Source organism: Oncorhynchus nerka, linkage group LG28, assembly GCF_034236695.1.
Source record: "Oncorhynchus nerka isolate Pitt River linkage group LG28, Oner_Uvic_2.0, whole genome shotgun sequence".
NCBI classification, from domain to species: Eukaryota; Metazoa; Chordata; class Actinopteri; order Salmoniformes; family Salmonidae; genus Oncorhynchus; species Oncorhynchus nerka.
The window spans coordinates 53,428,950-53,443,878 of NC_088423.1; the positions used below are offsets into that span (position 1 = coordinate 53,428,950).

The 14,929-nt window shown below is 44.1% G+C and overlaps 1 protein-coding gene across 6 annotated transcripts in view; it reads right to left on the bottom strand.

The window, feature by feature from the left end:
* LOC115113426 (serum response factor-like) overlaps positions 1–14,929 on the bottom strand; it is a 68,868-nt gene that overhangs the window by 6,358 nt on the left and 47,581 nt on the right. For 3 of the 6 annotated variants that reach the window (XM_065012882.1, XM_029641036.2, XM_029641035.2), the window contains 5 exons: positions 7,374–7,617; positions 2,672–2,824; positions 1,977–2,078; positions 1,503–1,724; positions 1,029–1,105 (listed from right to left, as the gene is read on the bottom strand). In XM_065012882.1, coding sequence (XP_064868954.1) covers positions 1,029–1,105; positions 1,503–1,724; positions 1,977–2,078; positions 2,672–2,824; positions 7,374–7,617 — 798 coding nt within the window. Of the gene's footprint in view, positions 1–1,003; positions 1,106–1,502; positions 1,725–1,976; positions 2,079–2,671; positions 2,825–7,373; positions 7,618–14,929 lie in introns of all 6 variants that reach the window. The other 3 variants (XM_029641037.2, XM_029641038.2, XM_029641040.2) reach the window with 3 other exon arrangements.

Sequence of the window (14,929 nt, forward strand, 5' to 3'; positions counted from 1 at the left end):
CGTTCTCAACTAACATCAAGGCGGTGGCCCGTTCTTGTAGGTTCATGCTCTACAACATCCGCAGAGTACGACCCTGCCTCACACAGGAAGCAGCGCAGGTCCTAATCCAGGCACTTGTCATCTCCCGTCTGGATTACTGCAACTCGCTGTTGGCTGGGCTCCCTGCCTGTGCCATTAAACCCCTACAACTCATCCAGAACGCCGCAGCCCGTCTGGTGTTCAACCTTCCCAAGTTCTCTCACGTCACCCCGCTCCTCCGCTCTCTCCACTGGCTTCCAGTTGAAGCTCGCATCCGCTACAAGACCATGGTGCTTGCCTACGGAGCTGTGAGGGGAACGGCACCTCAGTACCTCCAGGCTCTGATCAGGCCCTACACCCAAACAAGGACACTGCGTTCATCCACCTCTGGCCTGCTCGCCTCCCTACCACTGAGGAAGTACAGTTCCCGCGCAGCCCAGTCAAAACTGTTCGCTGCTCTGGCCCCCCAATGGTGGAACAAACTCCCTCACGACGCCAGGACAGCGGAGTCAATCACCACCTTCCGGAGACACCTGAAACCCCACCTCTTTCAGGAATACCTAGGATAGGATAAAGTAATCCTTCTCACCCCCCTTAAAAGATTTAGATGCACTATTGTAAAGTGGCTGTTCCACTGGATGTCTTAAGGTGAACGCACCAATTTGTAAGTCGCTCTGGATAAGAGCGTCTGCTAAATGACTTAAATGTTAAATGTATTCTGTTCCTAAACTTTAGTCAATCTGAAATTTCAATCTTGCATGACTTTCTCAATTATAGTAACAAAACCAGTCTTCCAAATAACATATGGTTTTGCTTGTGTCACACGTGTTGTCCAAATGTCATAGGACTATATCATCCACATACAGTAACAGTACAGGAGGCAGGACAAACCCTATCCCTCCACAGTGAGAAGACAGTGCTCTGTCCGGATGCATTAGTGCAGGTCAGTGGCATGCTGGTTGCAGATAGAATATGAGAGTTTCACTTGTAAAATGTAGGTCTTGCCGTACTGGGTGTAGCTGCACTGCCGAGACTGGGATCTGCATGGTGCCCGAGGGTGCCGTAAGGAATACCTGAGGGACAGCACCTAGCCAGAGAGAGACGGACACAAACAACATGAAGGACAAAGCACTCATCTAAACTAACATTTTATCACTGAATATATACAGACACTATGTGCATGGTGTGTAATGTATACCACCCCACTTTGGGTCATGATCAAACTCACTAGCCTGTCATAATCAACGTCCTGACTATATAGCTATATTCATACCAGACCTAGGTTCAAATAGGATGTGTTTTCATCCTTTGAGCACTTGATTGAGCCTGCCTGGAATGGGAGCATTTTGAAAGTTCCAAGCTCAATCTGCCCAACTAAAAATATTGTCAAGAAAAAAATATTTATTGAACCCAGGTCTAATTCATACGTCAATCAACCTCCCCCTCCCTGGTTCCCCATTAGCCCATGACTGATGTAGTCTCACCTGTGTCCCAGCGTAGCCTACTGTAGTCTAGCGTGGTCTCACCTGTGTCCTGGCATTGTCCATGGGACACCTGCATGGCCGAGGGGCCCTGGGAAAAGGTATTGAGCACAGTCAGGCCACCATCGGCCAGCGTGGGCGTGGACGCATACATCACTGTATGGGGGCTGGTGTACATCATGTGACCCGCCATAGATGTGGGCACTGACGATGTGACGATGGTCGCTGGGGGGAGAAGAAAAGTTAGTGTGTGAGACAAAGAAAGATTAGTTTATAAGAGACATTGCCCACCAGATGGCACCACCAGATGGTCCATTCTGTTCAACCTTAGTTGACCCTCATAACAGTATTGTAGACTACAACCTTCACCCACTCAGCTCACTCAGAGAGATACGTTAGAGTTAAGTTAGACTATGGCTTCAGCTTCTCACACATAACCAGAGTTGTACAGCCCTATGTTTATTAAAGGATAGTTACCAGTGGAGACAGAGGAGGTCTGGGATATCTCCGAGCTGCTGTCGTTGGCATGTGTGGTGGGGTGCACCTGGATGGCCTGCAGCTGCTGGGTCATCCCTCCCCCTGGAGGAGAACAGGCAACACCAAACACCTGCTCACTCACCTGTACACTATTCTATCTTAATGTCAGAACACATAAATTATAATAATACTACAATTTTGACCCATACAGTTTTGGACATGGTTTCATACACCTACGTATAATCAACTAAAGTTCATGCCTGCCTCATGCCTGTTATCCATTGTACATCCCCTCTGCAGCCAGACAGACAGACTAGTCTCCCTATTTTTTCCTGGAGCACAAATCAAAACATGAGTAACTACATCTGCACAAATGAAAGATAAATACTAGCCATTTATGGAAATCTGTAGTAAGGCCTATACCCAATTCCCCCCTCTTACAATCACATTTATTTTATAAAGACCTCAAGACATCGGCCTTATCATCCCACGAATCTCAAAAAACACAACTGGGGCAGGGGATGCCCGCTTACCCATTGATATAGGAAGGGGAGAAAAAGGGCTCTGTGTTTCTGTAGCGCACATCTTACACCCAGCACCACACTGACTGGACTGCGCCAGGCTCTAACGGTGTGCAAGACTTCTCTCTCGACAGAGACACAGACTAGTCTCTTTCTCTCGACAGACGGACTGACCTAGGGAGACTGCAGTGGGGAAGCGGAAGACGGCCTGCTGGCCCTGCTGTGTCAGTTGCGATGAGGTGAGCGTCTGCCCCTGGATGGCCAAGGAGTGCTGGTGCAGCTGGCTAAGAGGAATGGTGGGGGTGCCGGGGGGGAGCGAAGTGCCTGCTGCAGGTTGGAGAGGAGAAAAGGAAGAGTTAAACAGTGGGAGGGTGTTGCATAGCCACACTTGGTCATATGGTCCATTGACAGTTTCTTTAGTTGCGCTATTAGTGTTTAAGATTTCAGAGTTTTTTTTTGTTTTTTTAAGTAGTTTGTTGTTCCACCTGGCACTGGTCATGTACCAGACAGGTGGTGCAGAGAGAGTGGAGGAAAGGGATAGAGAGGCTCCCAAGCTGCCCTTCAGCCTGCTGTCATAATGGGAGAGAAAAGACAGATGGGAAGAATGATCTGCTACCTCAACTAGCTACAGCTTCAGCCACACTGTCACTACATACAGACTTCACCCAGCAACAACAACAACCTTACCATCAGTGACTGCACCACTACACGACATAAGACTTTCTAAGCTTTAAGGTGGTTATTGCCCAGTACTGCATAGTTGTAAGAGACCTGGACCTCCTGTACTGATTTTACCTATTTTAATATCAATATTCCAGTGAGAGTAATACAATGAATTCATGGCAATGCAAATATACAGAATCAAAGATTCCTTATTAAAGGCGACAGCCACCTTATATTACAAAGTTTTCAAAAATCTGAACCAGAATATATTCAAATCAAAATGTATTAGTCACATGCGCCGTATACAACAGTGAAATGCTTTCTTACGAGCCCCTAACCGACAGTGTAGTTTCAAAAAATACGGATAATAATACGAGAAAAAAAAAAAACAATACAGTGCCTTGCGAAAGTATTCGGCCCCCTTGAACTTTGCGACCTTTTGCCACATTTCAGGCTTCAAACATAAAGATATAAAACTGTATTTTTTTTGTGAAGAATCAACAACAAGTGGGACACAATCATGAAGTGGAACGACATTTATTGGATATTTCAAACTTTTTTAACAAATCAAAAACTGAGAAATTGGGCGTGCAAAATTATTCAGCCCCTTTACTTTCAGTGCAGCAAACTCTCCAGAAGTTCAGTGAGGATCTCTGAATGATCCAATGTTGACCTAAATGACTAATGATAAATACAATCCACCTGTGTGTAATCAAGTCTCCGTATAAATGCACCTGCACTGTGATAGTCTCAGAGGTCCGTTAAAAGCGCAGAGAGCATCATGAAGAACAAGGAACACACCAGGCAGGTCCGAGATACTGTTGTGAAGAAGTTTAAAGCCGGATTTGGATACAAAAAGATTTCCCAAGCTTTAAACATCCCAAGGAGCACTGTGCAAGCGATAATATTGAAATGGAAGGAGTATCAGACCACTGCAAATCTACCAAGACCTGGCCGTCCCTCTAAACTTTCAGCTCATACAAGGAGAAGACTGATCAGAGATGCAGCCAAGAGGCCCATGATCACTCTGGATGAACTGCAGAGATCTACAGCTGAGGTGGGAGACTCTGTCCATAGGACAACAATCAGTCGTATATTGCACAAATCTGGCCTATGGAAGAGTGGCAAGAAGAAAGCCATTTCTTAAAGATATCCATAAAAAGTGTTGTTTAAAGTTTGCCACAAGCCACCTGGGAGACACATTAAATATGTGGAAGAAGGTGCTCTGGTCAGATGAAACCAAAATTGAACTTTTTGGCAACAATGCAAAACGTTATGTTTGGCGTAAAAGCAACACAGCCCATCACCCTGAACACACCATCCCCACTGTCAAACATGGTGGTGGCAGCATCATGGTTTGGGCCTGCTTTTCTTCAGCAGGGACAGGGAAGATGGTTAAAATTGATGGGAAGATGGATGGAGCCAAATACAGGATCATTCTGGAAGAAAACCTGATGGAGTCTGCAAAAGACCTGAGACTGGGACAGAGATTTGTCTTCCAACAAGACAATGATCCAAAACATAAAGCAAAATCTACAATGGAATGGTTCAAAAATAAACATATCCAGGTGTTAGAATGGCCAAGTCAAAGTCCAGACCTGAATCCAATCGAGAATCTGTGGAAAGAACTGAAAACTGCTGTTCACAAATGCTCTCCATCCAACCTCACTGAGCTCGAGCTGTTTTGCAAGGAGGAATGGGCAAAAATTTCAGTCTCTCGATGTGCAAAACTGATAGAGACATACCCCAAGCGACTTACAGCTGTAATCGCAGCAAAAGGTGGCGCTACAAAGTATTAACTTAAGGGGGCTGAATAATTTTGCACGCCCAATTTTTCAGTTTTTGATTTGTTAAAACAGTTTGAAATATCCAATAAATGTCGTTCCACTTCATGATTGTGTCCCACTTGTTGTTGATTCTTCACAAAAAAATACAGTTATATCTTTATGTTTGAAGCCTGAAATGTGGCAAAAGGTCGCAAAGTTCAAGGGGGCCGAATACTTTCGCAAGGCACTGTATATACAGGGGGTGCCGGTACAGAGTCAATGTGCGGTTAGTTGAGGTAGTATATACATGTAGGTAGAGTTAATTAATTAAAGTGATTGTGCATAGATGAAAACAGAGAGTGGCAGTGGTGTGGAGAGGGGAGGGGGGGGGCAATGTGAATAGTCTGGGTAGCAATTTGACTAGATGTTCAGGAGTCTTATGGCTTGGGGGTAGAAGCTGTTTAGAAGCCTTGTGGGCCTAGACTTGGCGCTCCAGTACCGCTTGCCGTGTGGTAGCAGAGAGAACAGTCTATGACTAGGGTGGCTGGAGTCTTTGACAATATTTAGGGCCTTCCTCTGACACCGTCTGGTATGCGATATACAGTGCATTTGGAAAGCATTCAGACCCCTTCACTTTTTCCACATTTTGTTACATTACAGCCTTATTCTAAAATTGATTAAATAAAAAATGTTCCTCATCAATCAATACATAATACCCTATAATGACAAAGTTATTATGTTGTTTTATTATTTTTTTATTAAGAAAAATAATAATAAAATGAAATACCTTATTTATATAAGTACTTAGGACTTTGTTGAAGCACCTTTGGTAGAAATTATGACCTCAAGGTGGTTCGTTGCAGTAGCGTGACTTGCGTCTCCACATCAACTGTTTACCTTATGGAGCATTTCACATCTCCAGGAAGTCCTCTCAGTTTGGCTATGTTTTACATGTATAACAAAACACCAGTATCCAGGAAGGAAACGTCTACATCTATGGGCTCAGCAGCTCCTGCCTTTGATTTCCATTGTAATAGAGGGATAATTGGAAGGTCCAACACAATGGCCATCGTGGAGAGGGCTGCCGAGCTCAGCCTATAATTAGTAATGAATATTCAATGAATATTGGGCAGCTAGTGCTGAGATTATTATTTAGTCCTACTTCATGGAGCCCCGGCTCAGACAGAGTGTTGAGGAACCAGGCGTGGCCCCTCATTACATCACATCGCATCGTGCCAGAAAAGCTACAGTATCCATCTAGAGAGATGGTGTATAAAATGTGCCCCTTGTAACAGGATTTGCTATACAGTGCATTTGGAAAGTGTTCAGACCCCTTGACTTTTTCCACATTTTGTTAAGTTACAGCCTTATTCTAAAATGGATTCAATTATTTTTTCCCCCTCATTAATCTACACACAATACCCCATAATATACCCCATAATGACAAAGCAAAAAAATATACATGTCGACAACCAGACCTGGATTCAAATATACGCTTATTTAAGTATTTGTATTCTACATACTTATTTTCTGTGTATTTTTTTATTTTTATTTTTTATAATTTAGCAGAATTACATACTTCTATTTGAAGTATTTTGAAATATTTCCTATAAATATTTGAAAATATTTTCAAATACTTGTTTCCAAATACAATTTAAATACCCCTAGGACCAAAAAGACCTGGGTTCAAATGCATGGAAGTACTTTAATGTTTGTATTAAAAAATGTACTTGAGTATTTTCAAATACATTGCAATTTACCAAGTGTATTTCGAATACATTTTAAATATTCAACTACTTGTATTTTTTAAGAAAACATATCCAAATACTTACTTTGAAAGATATGTGAAAGTAATGTAGATACTTTAAAAAGTATTTGTGAAGAACTAACCCTCTTGAGTGACACACAAGCATGTGTCACCGAGTTGATCCCGGTGAACACCAACTCCATTGTAGAGAAGGATGTCTATGTATCCCAGTAAACAAACAAACTGCAGTAAATGGTATGCGTTTCTCCTTAGAGATGGGTTGTGTTCATTAAGACACAGACAGACCAGTAGGATTGTCGAGTTTCTACTGTCCGAGAGTACTTAGTACCTCTGAACAGAGTGCCAGACATAATTTGCTAACCTAGTGCCAACTGATTCTACATGTAGAAGTGGGCAAAAAGGAAATACGTCAGTCGTCCACTGGCGGATGGTGCCTATAACACACCGCGCACAGTCAGCAAGCGAACGAACGGCAAACTAATGGCCCCCTACTGTACAGACGAATATTTGGTCTGGTGAGTTTTCTCCTTTAGCCACCAAGCAGAAGAATACAGGCGCTCATTTTCATTTTCTGTTGCAAAAAATGTCAAAACATGACCCTGGATGCTGACTGGTATGGTATAGTACAGCATAGCATAGTATTTTTTATTAAAGTATAGCATAGCATAGCTATAGTTACCTGACATGAAGGTGAAGCCGCTGGGCAGCTGCATGACCTGCCCTCCGGAGGCACCGGTGGTCTTGAGAATGGTGCCGTTGGCATTGACGTTGCTGCTGGCCGAGACGGGCGCCAGGTAGTTGGTAATTGGGAAGGAGGGCCCGCTGCTTACCTGCATGCTGGTAGAGGTGGTGGGGGCCGTGGGCGTGTGGGTACTGGTGGTGCCTGGGAGGCTGGCCACCGTGAACGCAGGCTTTAGCTGGTCCTGGGAAAGGAGGGAAAATATGAATTATGAGTGGGGCTGTCAAAATAGCAGTTTCATGTTTCCATCAGAAAGTGCAAAAATGTTGTATTTTTTGGCTCTTATCCACGGGGCTTACTGACTAACTCAATTACTGACAGACATATTTTAATAAACAAACCAAGCCCATGACAGCACTATTCACTAGAGCTAGTGGGGTAGAGAGGAAGTTCATAGCCAAGCAATTACTATTGATTTACTCTCAGCAGGTAGCCATTTCCCCCCTTTAATATATTGTATGTATGTATGGTTGGAATTGGCTAAACTTCGAACATTGAGATATTAAATGAATGATAGGAAATGAAAGAGACTGGGTTATGTTAGAAGTTAATGGTTCTCAGAAGAAAGAAGAAGGCTTTGGAATGTGTTTGATGGAGGAGAGGAGAGCTATGTGTTGAAACAGGGGAGACAGATGTACATCTGTATATTAGATGAAAGAGGGGTTGAGGTCAGGAGGTGAGGACAGATTCTCCTACAAGAGTAATGAATGTTTGGAATTCTGTTACGCTTTTTATTAGCTTCTGTAGAACCATAAAATGTAAGGATTTGAGAAAAGGGGAGTGTCTTAAGTAGGATGCATATAAACTGTGAAGTGTGAAAACTTTTGCTGTCTGTTTTCAGCTGTACAGAACCTTTGGGATGGATGGATGGATGTATGTATGTATGTATGTATGTATGTATGTATGTATGTATGTATGTATGTATGTATGTATGTATGTATGTATGTATGCACAGTGGGGAGAACAAGTATTTGATACACTGCCAATTTTGCACGTTTTCCTATTTACAAAGCATGTAGAGGTCTGTAATTTTAATCATATGTACACTTCAACTGTGAGAGACGGAAAATCCAGAAAATTACATTGTATACTTTTTAAGTAATTCATTTGCATTTTATTGCATGACATAAGTGTTTGATACATCAGAAAAGCAGAACTTAATATTTGGTACAGAAACCTTTGTTTGCAATTACAGAGATCATACGTTTCCTGTAGTTCTTGACCAGGTTTGCATACACCGCAGCAGGGATTTTGGCCCACTCCTCCATACAGACCTTCTCCAGATCCTTCAGGTTTCGGGGCTGTTGCTGGGCAATACAGACTTTCAGCTCCCTCCAAAGATGTTCTATTGGGTTCAGGTCTGGAGACTGGCTAGGCCACTCCAGGAACGTGAGATGTTACTTACGGAGCCACTCCTTAGTTGCCCTGGCTGTGTGTTTCGGGTCGTTGTCATGCTGGAAGACCCAGCCACGACCCATCTTCAATGCTCTTACTGAGGGAAGGAGGTTGTTGGCCAAGATCTCACGATACATGGCCACATCCATCCTCCCCTCAATACGGTGCAGTCGTCCTGTCCCCTTTGCAGAAAAGCATCCCCAAAGAATTGTTTCCACCTCCATGCTTCACTGTTGGGATGGTGTTCTTGGGGTTGTACTCATCCTTCTTCTTCCTCCAAACACGGCGAGTGGAGTTTAGAACAAAAAGCTCTATTTTTGTCTCATCAGACCACATGACCTTCTCCCATTCCTCCTCTGGATCATCCAGATGGTCATTGGCAAACTTCAGATGGGCCTAGACATGCGCTGGCTTGAGCAGGGGGACCTTGCGTGCGCTGCAGGATTTTAATCCATGACGGCGTAGTGTTACTAATGGTTTTCTTTGAGACTGTGGTCCCAGCTCTCTTCGGATCATTGACCAGGTCCTGCCGTGTAGTTCTGGGCTGATCCCTCACCTTCTTCATGATCATTGATGCCCCACGAGGTGAGATCTTGCACGGAGCCCCAGACCAAGGGTGATTGACTCATCTTGAACCTCTTCCATTTTCTAATAATTGCGCCAACAGTTGTTGCCTTCTCACCAAGCTGCTTGCCTATTGTCCTGTAGCCCATCCCAGCCTTGTGCAGGTCTACAATTTTATCACTGATGTCCTTACACAGCTCTCTGGTCTTGGCCATTGTGGAGAGGTTGGAGTCTGTTTGATTGAGTGTGTGGACAGGTATATTTTATAGAGGTAATGAGTTCAAACAGGTGCAGTTAATACAGGTAATGAGGGGATAACAGGAGGGATTCTTAAAGAAAAACTAACAGGTCTGTGAGACCCGGAATTCTTACTGGTTGGTAGGTGAACAAATACTTATGTCATGCAATAAAATGCAAATTAATTCCTTAAAAATCATACAATGTGATTTTCTGGACTTTTGTTTTAGATTCCGTCTCTCACAGTTGAAGTGTACATATGATAAAAATTACAGACCTCTACATGCTTTGTAAGTAGGAAAACCTGCAAAATCGGCAGTGTATGAAATACTTGTTCTCCCCACTGTATGTATGTATGTATGTATGTATGTATGTATGTACAATTGAAGTCGGAAGCTTACATGTACTTAGGTTGGAGTCATTAAAACTCGTTTTTCAACCACTCCACAAATGTCTTGTTACAAACTATAGTTTTGGCAAGTCGGTTAGGACATCTACTTTGCGCATGACACAAGTAATTGTTCCAACAATTGTTTACATACAGAATATTTCACTGTATCACCATCCAGTGGGTCAGAGGTTTACATACACTAAGTTGACTGTGCCTTTAAACAGCTTGGAAAATTCCAGAAAATGATGTCATGGCTTTAGAAGCTTCTAATAGGCTAATTGACATAATTTTTGTCAATTGGAGGTGAACCTGTGGATGTATTTCAAGGCCTACTTTCAAACTCAGTGCCTCTTTGCTTGACATCATTGAAAAATCAGCCAAGACCTCCAAAAAAAAATTGTAGACCTCTACAGGTCTGGTTCATCCTTGGGAGCCATTTCCAAATGCCTGAAGGTACCACGTTCATCTGTACAAACAATAGTACGCAAGTATAAACACCATGGGACCACGCAGCCGTCATACCGCTCATATATGTGGATATATTGAAGCAACATCACAAGACATCAGTCAGAAAGTTAAAGCTTGGTCTCAAATGGGTCTTCCAAATGGACAATGACCCCAAACAAAGTCAAGGTTTTGGAGTGGCCATCACAAAGCCCTGACCTCAATCCTATAGAACATTTGTGGGCAGAACTGAAAAAGCGTGTGCGAGCAAGGAGACCAACAAACCTGACTCAGTTACACCAGCTCTGTCAGGAGGAATGGGCCAAAATTCACCCAACTTATTGTGGGAAGCGTGTGGAAGGCTACCCAAGTTGACCCAAGTTAAACTATTTAAAGGCAATGCTACCAAATACTAATTCAGTGTATGTAAAGTTCTGACACAATGGGAATGTGATGAAAGAAATAAAAGCTCAAATAAATCACTCTACAATTATTCTGACATTTCACATTCTTAAAATAAAGTGGTGATCCTAACTAACCTAAGACAGGGAATTTTTACTAGGATTAAATGTCAGGAATTGTGAAAAACTGAGTTGAAATATATTTGGCTAAGGTGTATGTAAACTTCCAACTTCAACTGTGTTTGTATGTATATAGATATATATGTATATATGTATGTGTGTATATACACATATATGTGTGTATGTATATATAAATGTATTTGGCTAAGGTGTATGTATATATGTATTTATTCTGAAAGTATTCCATTTGTCTATTTCCACATTTTCTTCATTACAGCCTTATTCTAAAATTAAGTCGTTTTTTCCCACCCTTCATCAATCTACACGCAAAACAGGTGATTGGAAATGTTTACAAATGTATTACAAAAAAAACTAAAATATCACATTTACATAAGTACTCAGACCCTTTACTCAGTACTTTGTAGAAGCACCTTTGGCAGCGATTACAGCCTCGAGTCTTCTTGGGTATGACTCTACAAGCTTGGCACACCTCTATTTGGGGAGTTTCTCCCATTCTTCTCTGCAGATCCTCTCAAGCTTTGTCAGGTTGGAAGGGTAGTTTTACTGCACAGCTATGTTCAGGTTTCTCCAGAGATGTTCGATCGGGTTCAAGTCCGGGCTCTGGCTGGACCACTCAAGGACATTCATAGACTTGTTCCAAAGCCACTCTTGCATTGTCTTGACTGTGTGCTTAGGGTCGTTGTCCTGTTGAATGGTGAACCTTCATCCCCAGTCTGAGGTTGTGTGTGTTCTGGAGCAGATCTTTCTGTGCTTTTCTCCGTTCACCTTTCCCTTGATCCTGACTAGTCTCCCAGTCCCCACAGCATGATGCTGTCACCACCATGCTTCACCGGATGATGGATGATGCCAGGTTTCCTCCAGACGTGACGCTTGGCCAAAGAGTTCAATCTTGGTTTCATCAAACCAGAGAATCGTGTTTCTCATGGTCTGAGAGTCCTTTAGGTTTCTTTTGGCAAACTCAAGGCCCTTCTGGAAGGTTCTCCCATCTCTACAGAGGAACGAGACGTGGTGTGATCATAACAGCATACAGGAACTCAAGTCCTTCTGTTCACCTGACTTAGAATTCCTCAATCAAATGTCCACCGCATTATCTACCAAGGGAATTCTCTTTGATTATAATCACAGGACTATATATTCCCCCCCAAGCAGACACATCGATGGCCCTGAACAAACTTTATTTGACTCCATGTAAACTGGAAACCACATATCCGGAGGCTGCATTCATTGGAGCTGGTGATTTTAACAAGGCTAATCTGAAAACAAGACTCCCTAAATTCTATCAGCATATTGATTGCACAACCAGGGCTGGTAAAACCCTGGATCATTGTTATTCTAACTTCCGCAACGCATATAAGGCCCTCCCCCGCCCTCCTTTTGGAAAAGGTAACCACGACTCCATTTTGTTGCTTCCAGCCTACAGACAGAAACTTAAACAAGAGGCTCCAGCGCTCAGGTCTGTTCAACGCTGGTCCGACGAATCTGATTCCACGCTTCAAGACTGCTTAAATCACGTGGATTGGAATATGTTCCGCATTGCGTCCAACAACAACATTGACGAATACGCTGATTCAGTGAGCGAGTTCATTAGAAAGTGCATTGACGATGTTATACCCACAGGAACGTTTAAAACATTCCCAAACCAGAAACCCGTGGATTGATGGCAGCATTCGCGCGAAACCACTGCTTTTAACGTGCGAACCACTGCTTTTAACGTGCGAACCACTGCTTTTAACGTGCGAACCACTGCTTTTAACGTGCGAACCACTGCTTTTAACGTGCGAACCACTGCTTTTAACCATGGCAAAGGTGACCGGAAACATGACCGAATACAAACAGCGTAGCTATTCCCTCCGCAAGGCAATCAAACAAGCTAAGCGTCAGTATAGAGACAAAATAGAGTCGCAATTCAACAGCTCAGACACAAGAGGTATGTATGTGGCAGGGTCTACAGTCAATCACAGATTACAAAAAGAAAACCAGCCCCGTCGTGGACCAGGATGTCTTGCTCCCAGACAGACTAAATAACTTTTTTGCTCGCTTTAAGGACAATACAGTGCCACTGACACAACCCGCTACCAAAACCTGCGGACTCTCCTTCACTGCAGCCGACGTGAGTAAAACATTTAAACGTGTTATTAACCCTCGCAAGGCTGCAGGCCCAGACGGCATCCCCAGCCGTGTCCTCAGAGCATGCGCAGACCAGCTGGCTGGTGTGTTTTCAGAAATATTCAATCAATCCTTATCCCAGTCTGCTGTTCCCACACGCTTCAAGAGGGCCACCATTGTCCCTGTTCCCAAGAAAGCTAAGATAACCGAGCTAAACGACTACCGCCCCGTAGCACTCACTTCCGTCATCATGAAGTGATTTGAGAGACTAGTCAAGGACCATATCACCTCCACCCTACCTGACACCCTAGACCCACTCCAATTTGCTTACCGCCCCAATAGGTCCACAGACGACGCAATCGCAACCACACTGCCCTAACCCATCTGGACAAGAGGAATACCTATGTGAGAATGCTGTTCATTGACTACAGCTCAGCATTCAACACCATAGTACCCTCCAAACTCGTCATCAAGCTCGAGACCCTGGGTCTCGACCCCGCCCTGAGCAACTGGGTACTGGACTTCCTGACGGGCCGCCCCCAGGTGGTGAGGGTAGGTGACAACAACTCCACCCCGCTGATTCTCCACACGGGGGCTCCACAAGGGTGTGTTCTCAGCCCTCTCCTGTACTCCCTGTTCACCCACGACTGTGTGGCCATGCACGCCTCCAACTCAATCATCAAGTTTACGGACGACACTTCAGTGGTAGGCCCGATTACCAACAACGACGAGACGGCCTACATGGAGGAGGCGAGGGCCCTCGGAGTGTGGTGTCAGGAAAATAACCTCACACTCAACGTCAACAAAACAAAGGAGATGATTGTGGACTTCAGGAAACAGCAGAGGGAGCACCCCCCTATCCACATCGACGGGACAGTAGTGGAGAGGGTAGTAAGTTTTAAGTTCCTCGGTGTACACATCACTGACAAACTGAATTGGTCCACCCACACAGACAGCATTGTGAAGAAGGCGCAGCAGCGCCTCTTCAACCTCAGGAGGCTGAAGAAATTCGGCTTGTCACCAAAAGCACTCACAAACTTCTACAGATGCACAATCGAGAGCATCCTGTCGGGCTGTATCACCGCCTGGTATGGCAACTGCTCCGCCCACAACCATAAGGCTCTCCAGAGGGTAGTGAGGTCTGCACAACGCATCACCGGGGGCAAACTACCTGCCCTCCAGGACACCTACACCACCCGATGTCACAGGAAGGCCATAAAGATAATCAAGGACAACAACCACCCGAGCCACTGCCTGTTCACCCTGCCATCATCCAGAAGGCGAGGTCAGTACAGGTGCATCAAAGCAGGGACCGAGAGACTGAAAAACAGCTTCTATCTCAAGGCCATCAGACTGTTAAACAGCCACCACTGACATTGAGTGGCTGCTGCCAATGTCACGCCCTGACCCTAGATTGCTTTGTACGTTTCTATTTTTCATTTGGTCAGGGTGTGATGTGGGTGGGTATTCTATGTTGTATGTCTAGGTGTTGTGTTTCTATGTTTAGGCCTGGTATGGTTCCCAATCAGAGGCAGCTGGTTATCGTTGTCTCTGATTGAGAACCATACTTAGGCAGCCTGTTTTCCCACTATGGGTGTGGGTAGTTGTTTTCTGTTTTGTGTGTATCACCTGACAGAACTGTATCGTTCTCGTTATTCCTCGTTGTTATTTTGTTTAGTGTTCAGTTTTGATAAAAATGTACAACATGAACACTTACCACGCTGCACCTTGGTCCTCTCCTTCTTCTACCTACGACAACCGTTACAGCCAACATACTGACTCAACTCCAGCCACTTTAGTAATGGAAATTGATGGAA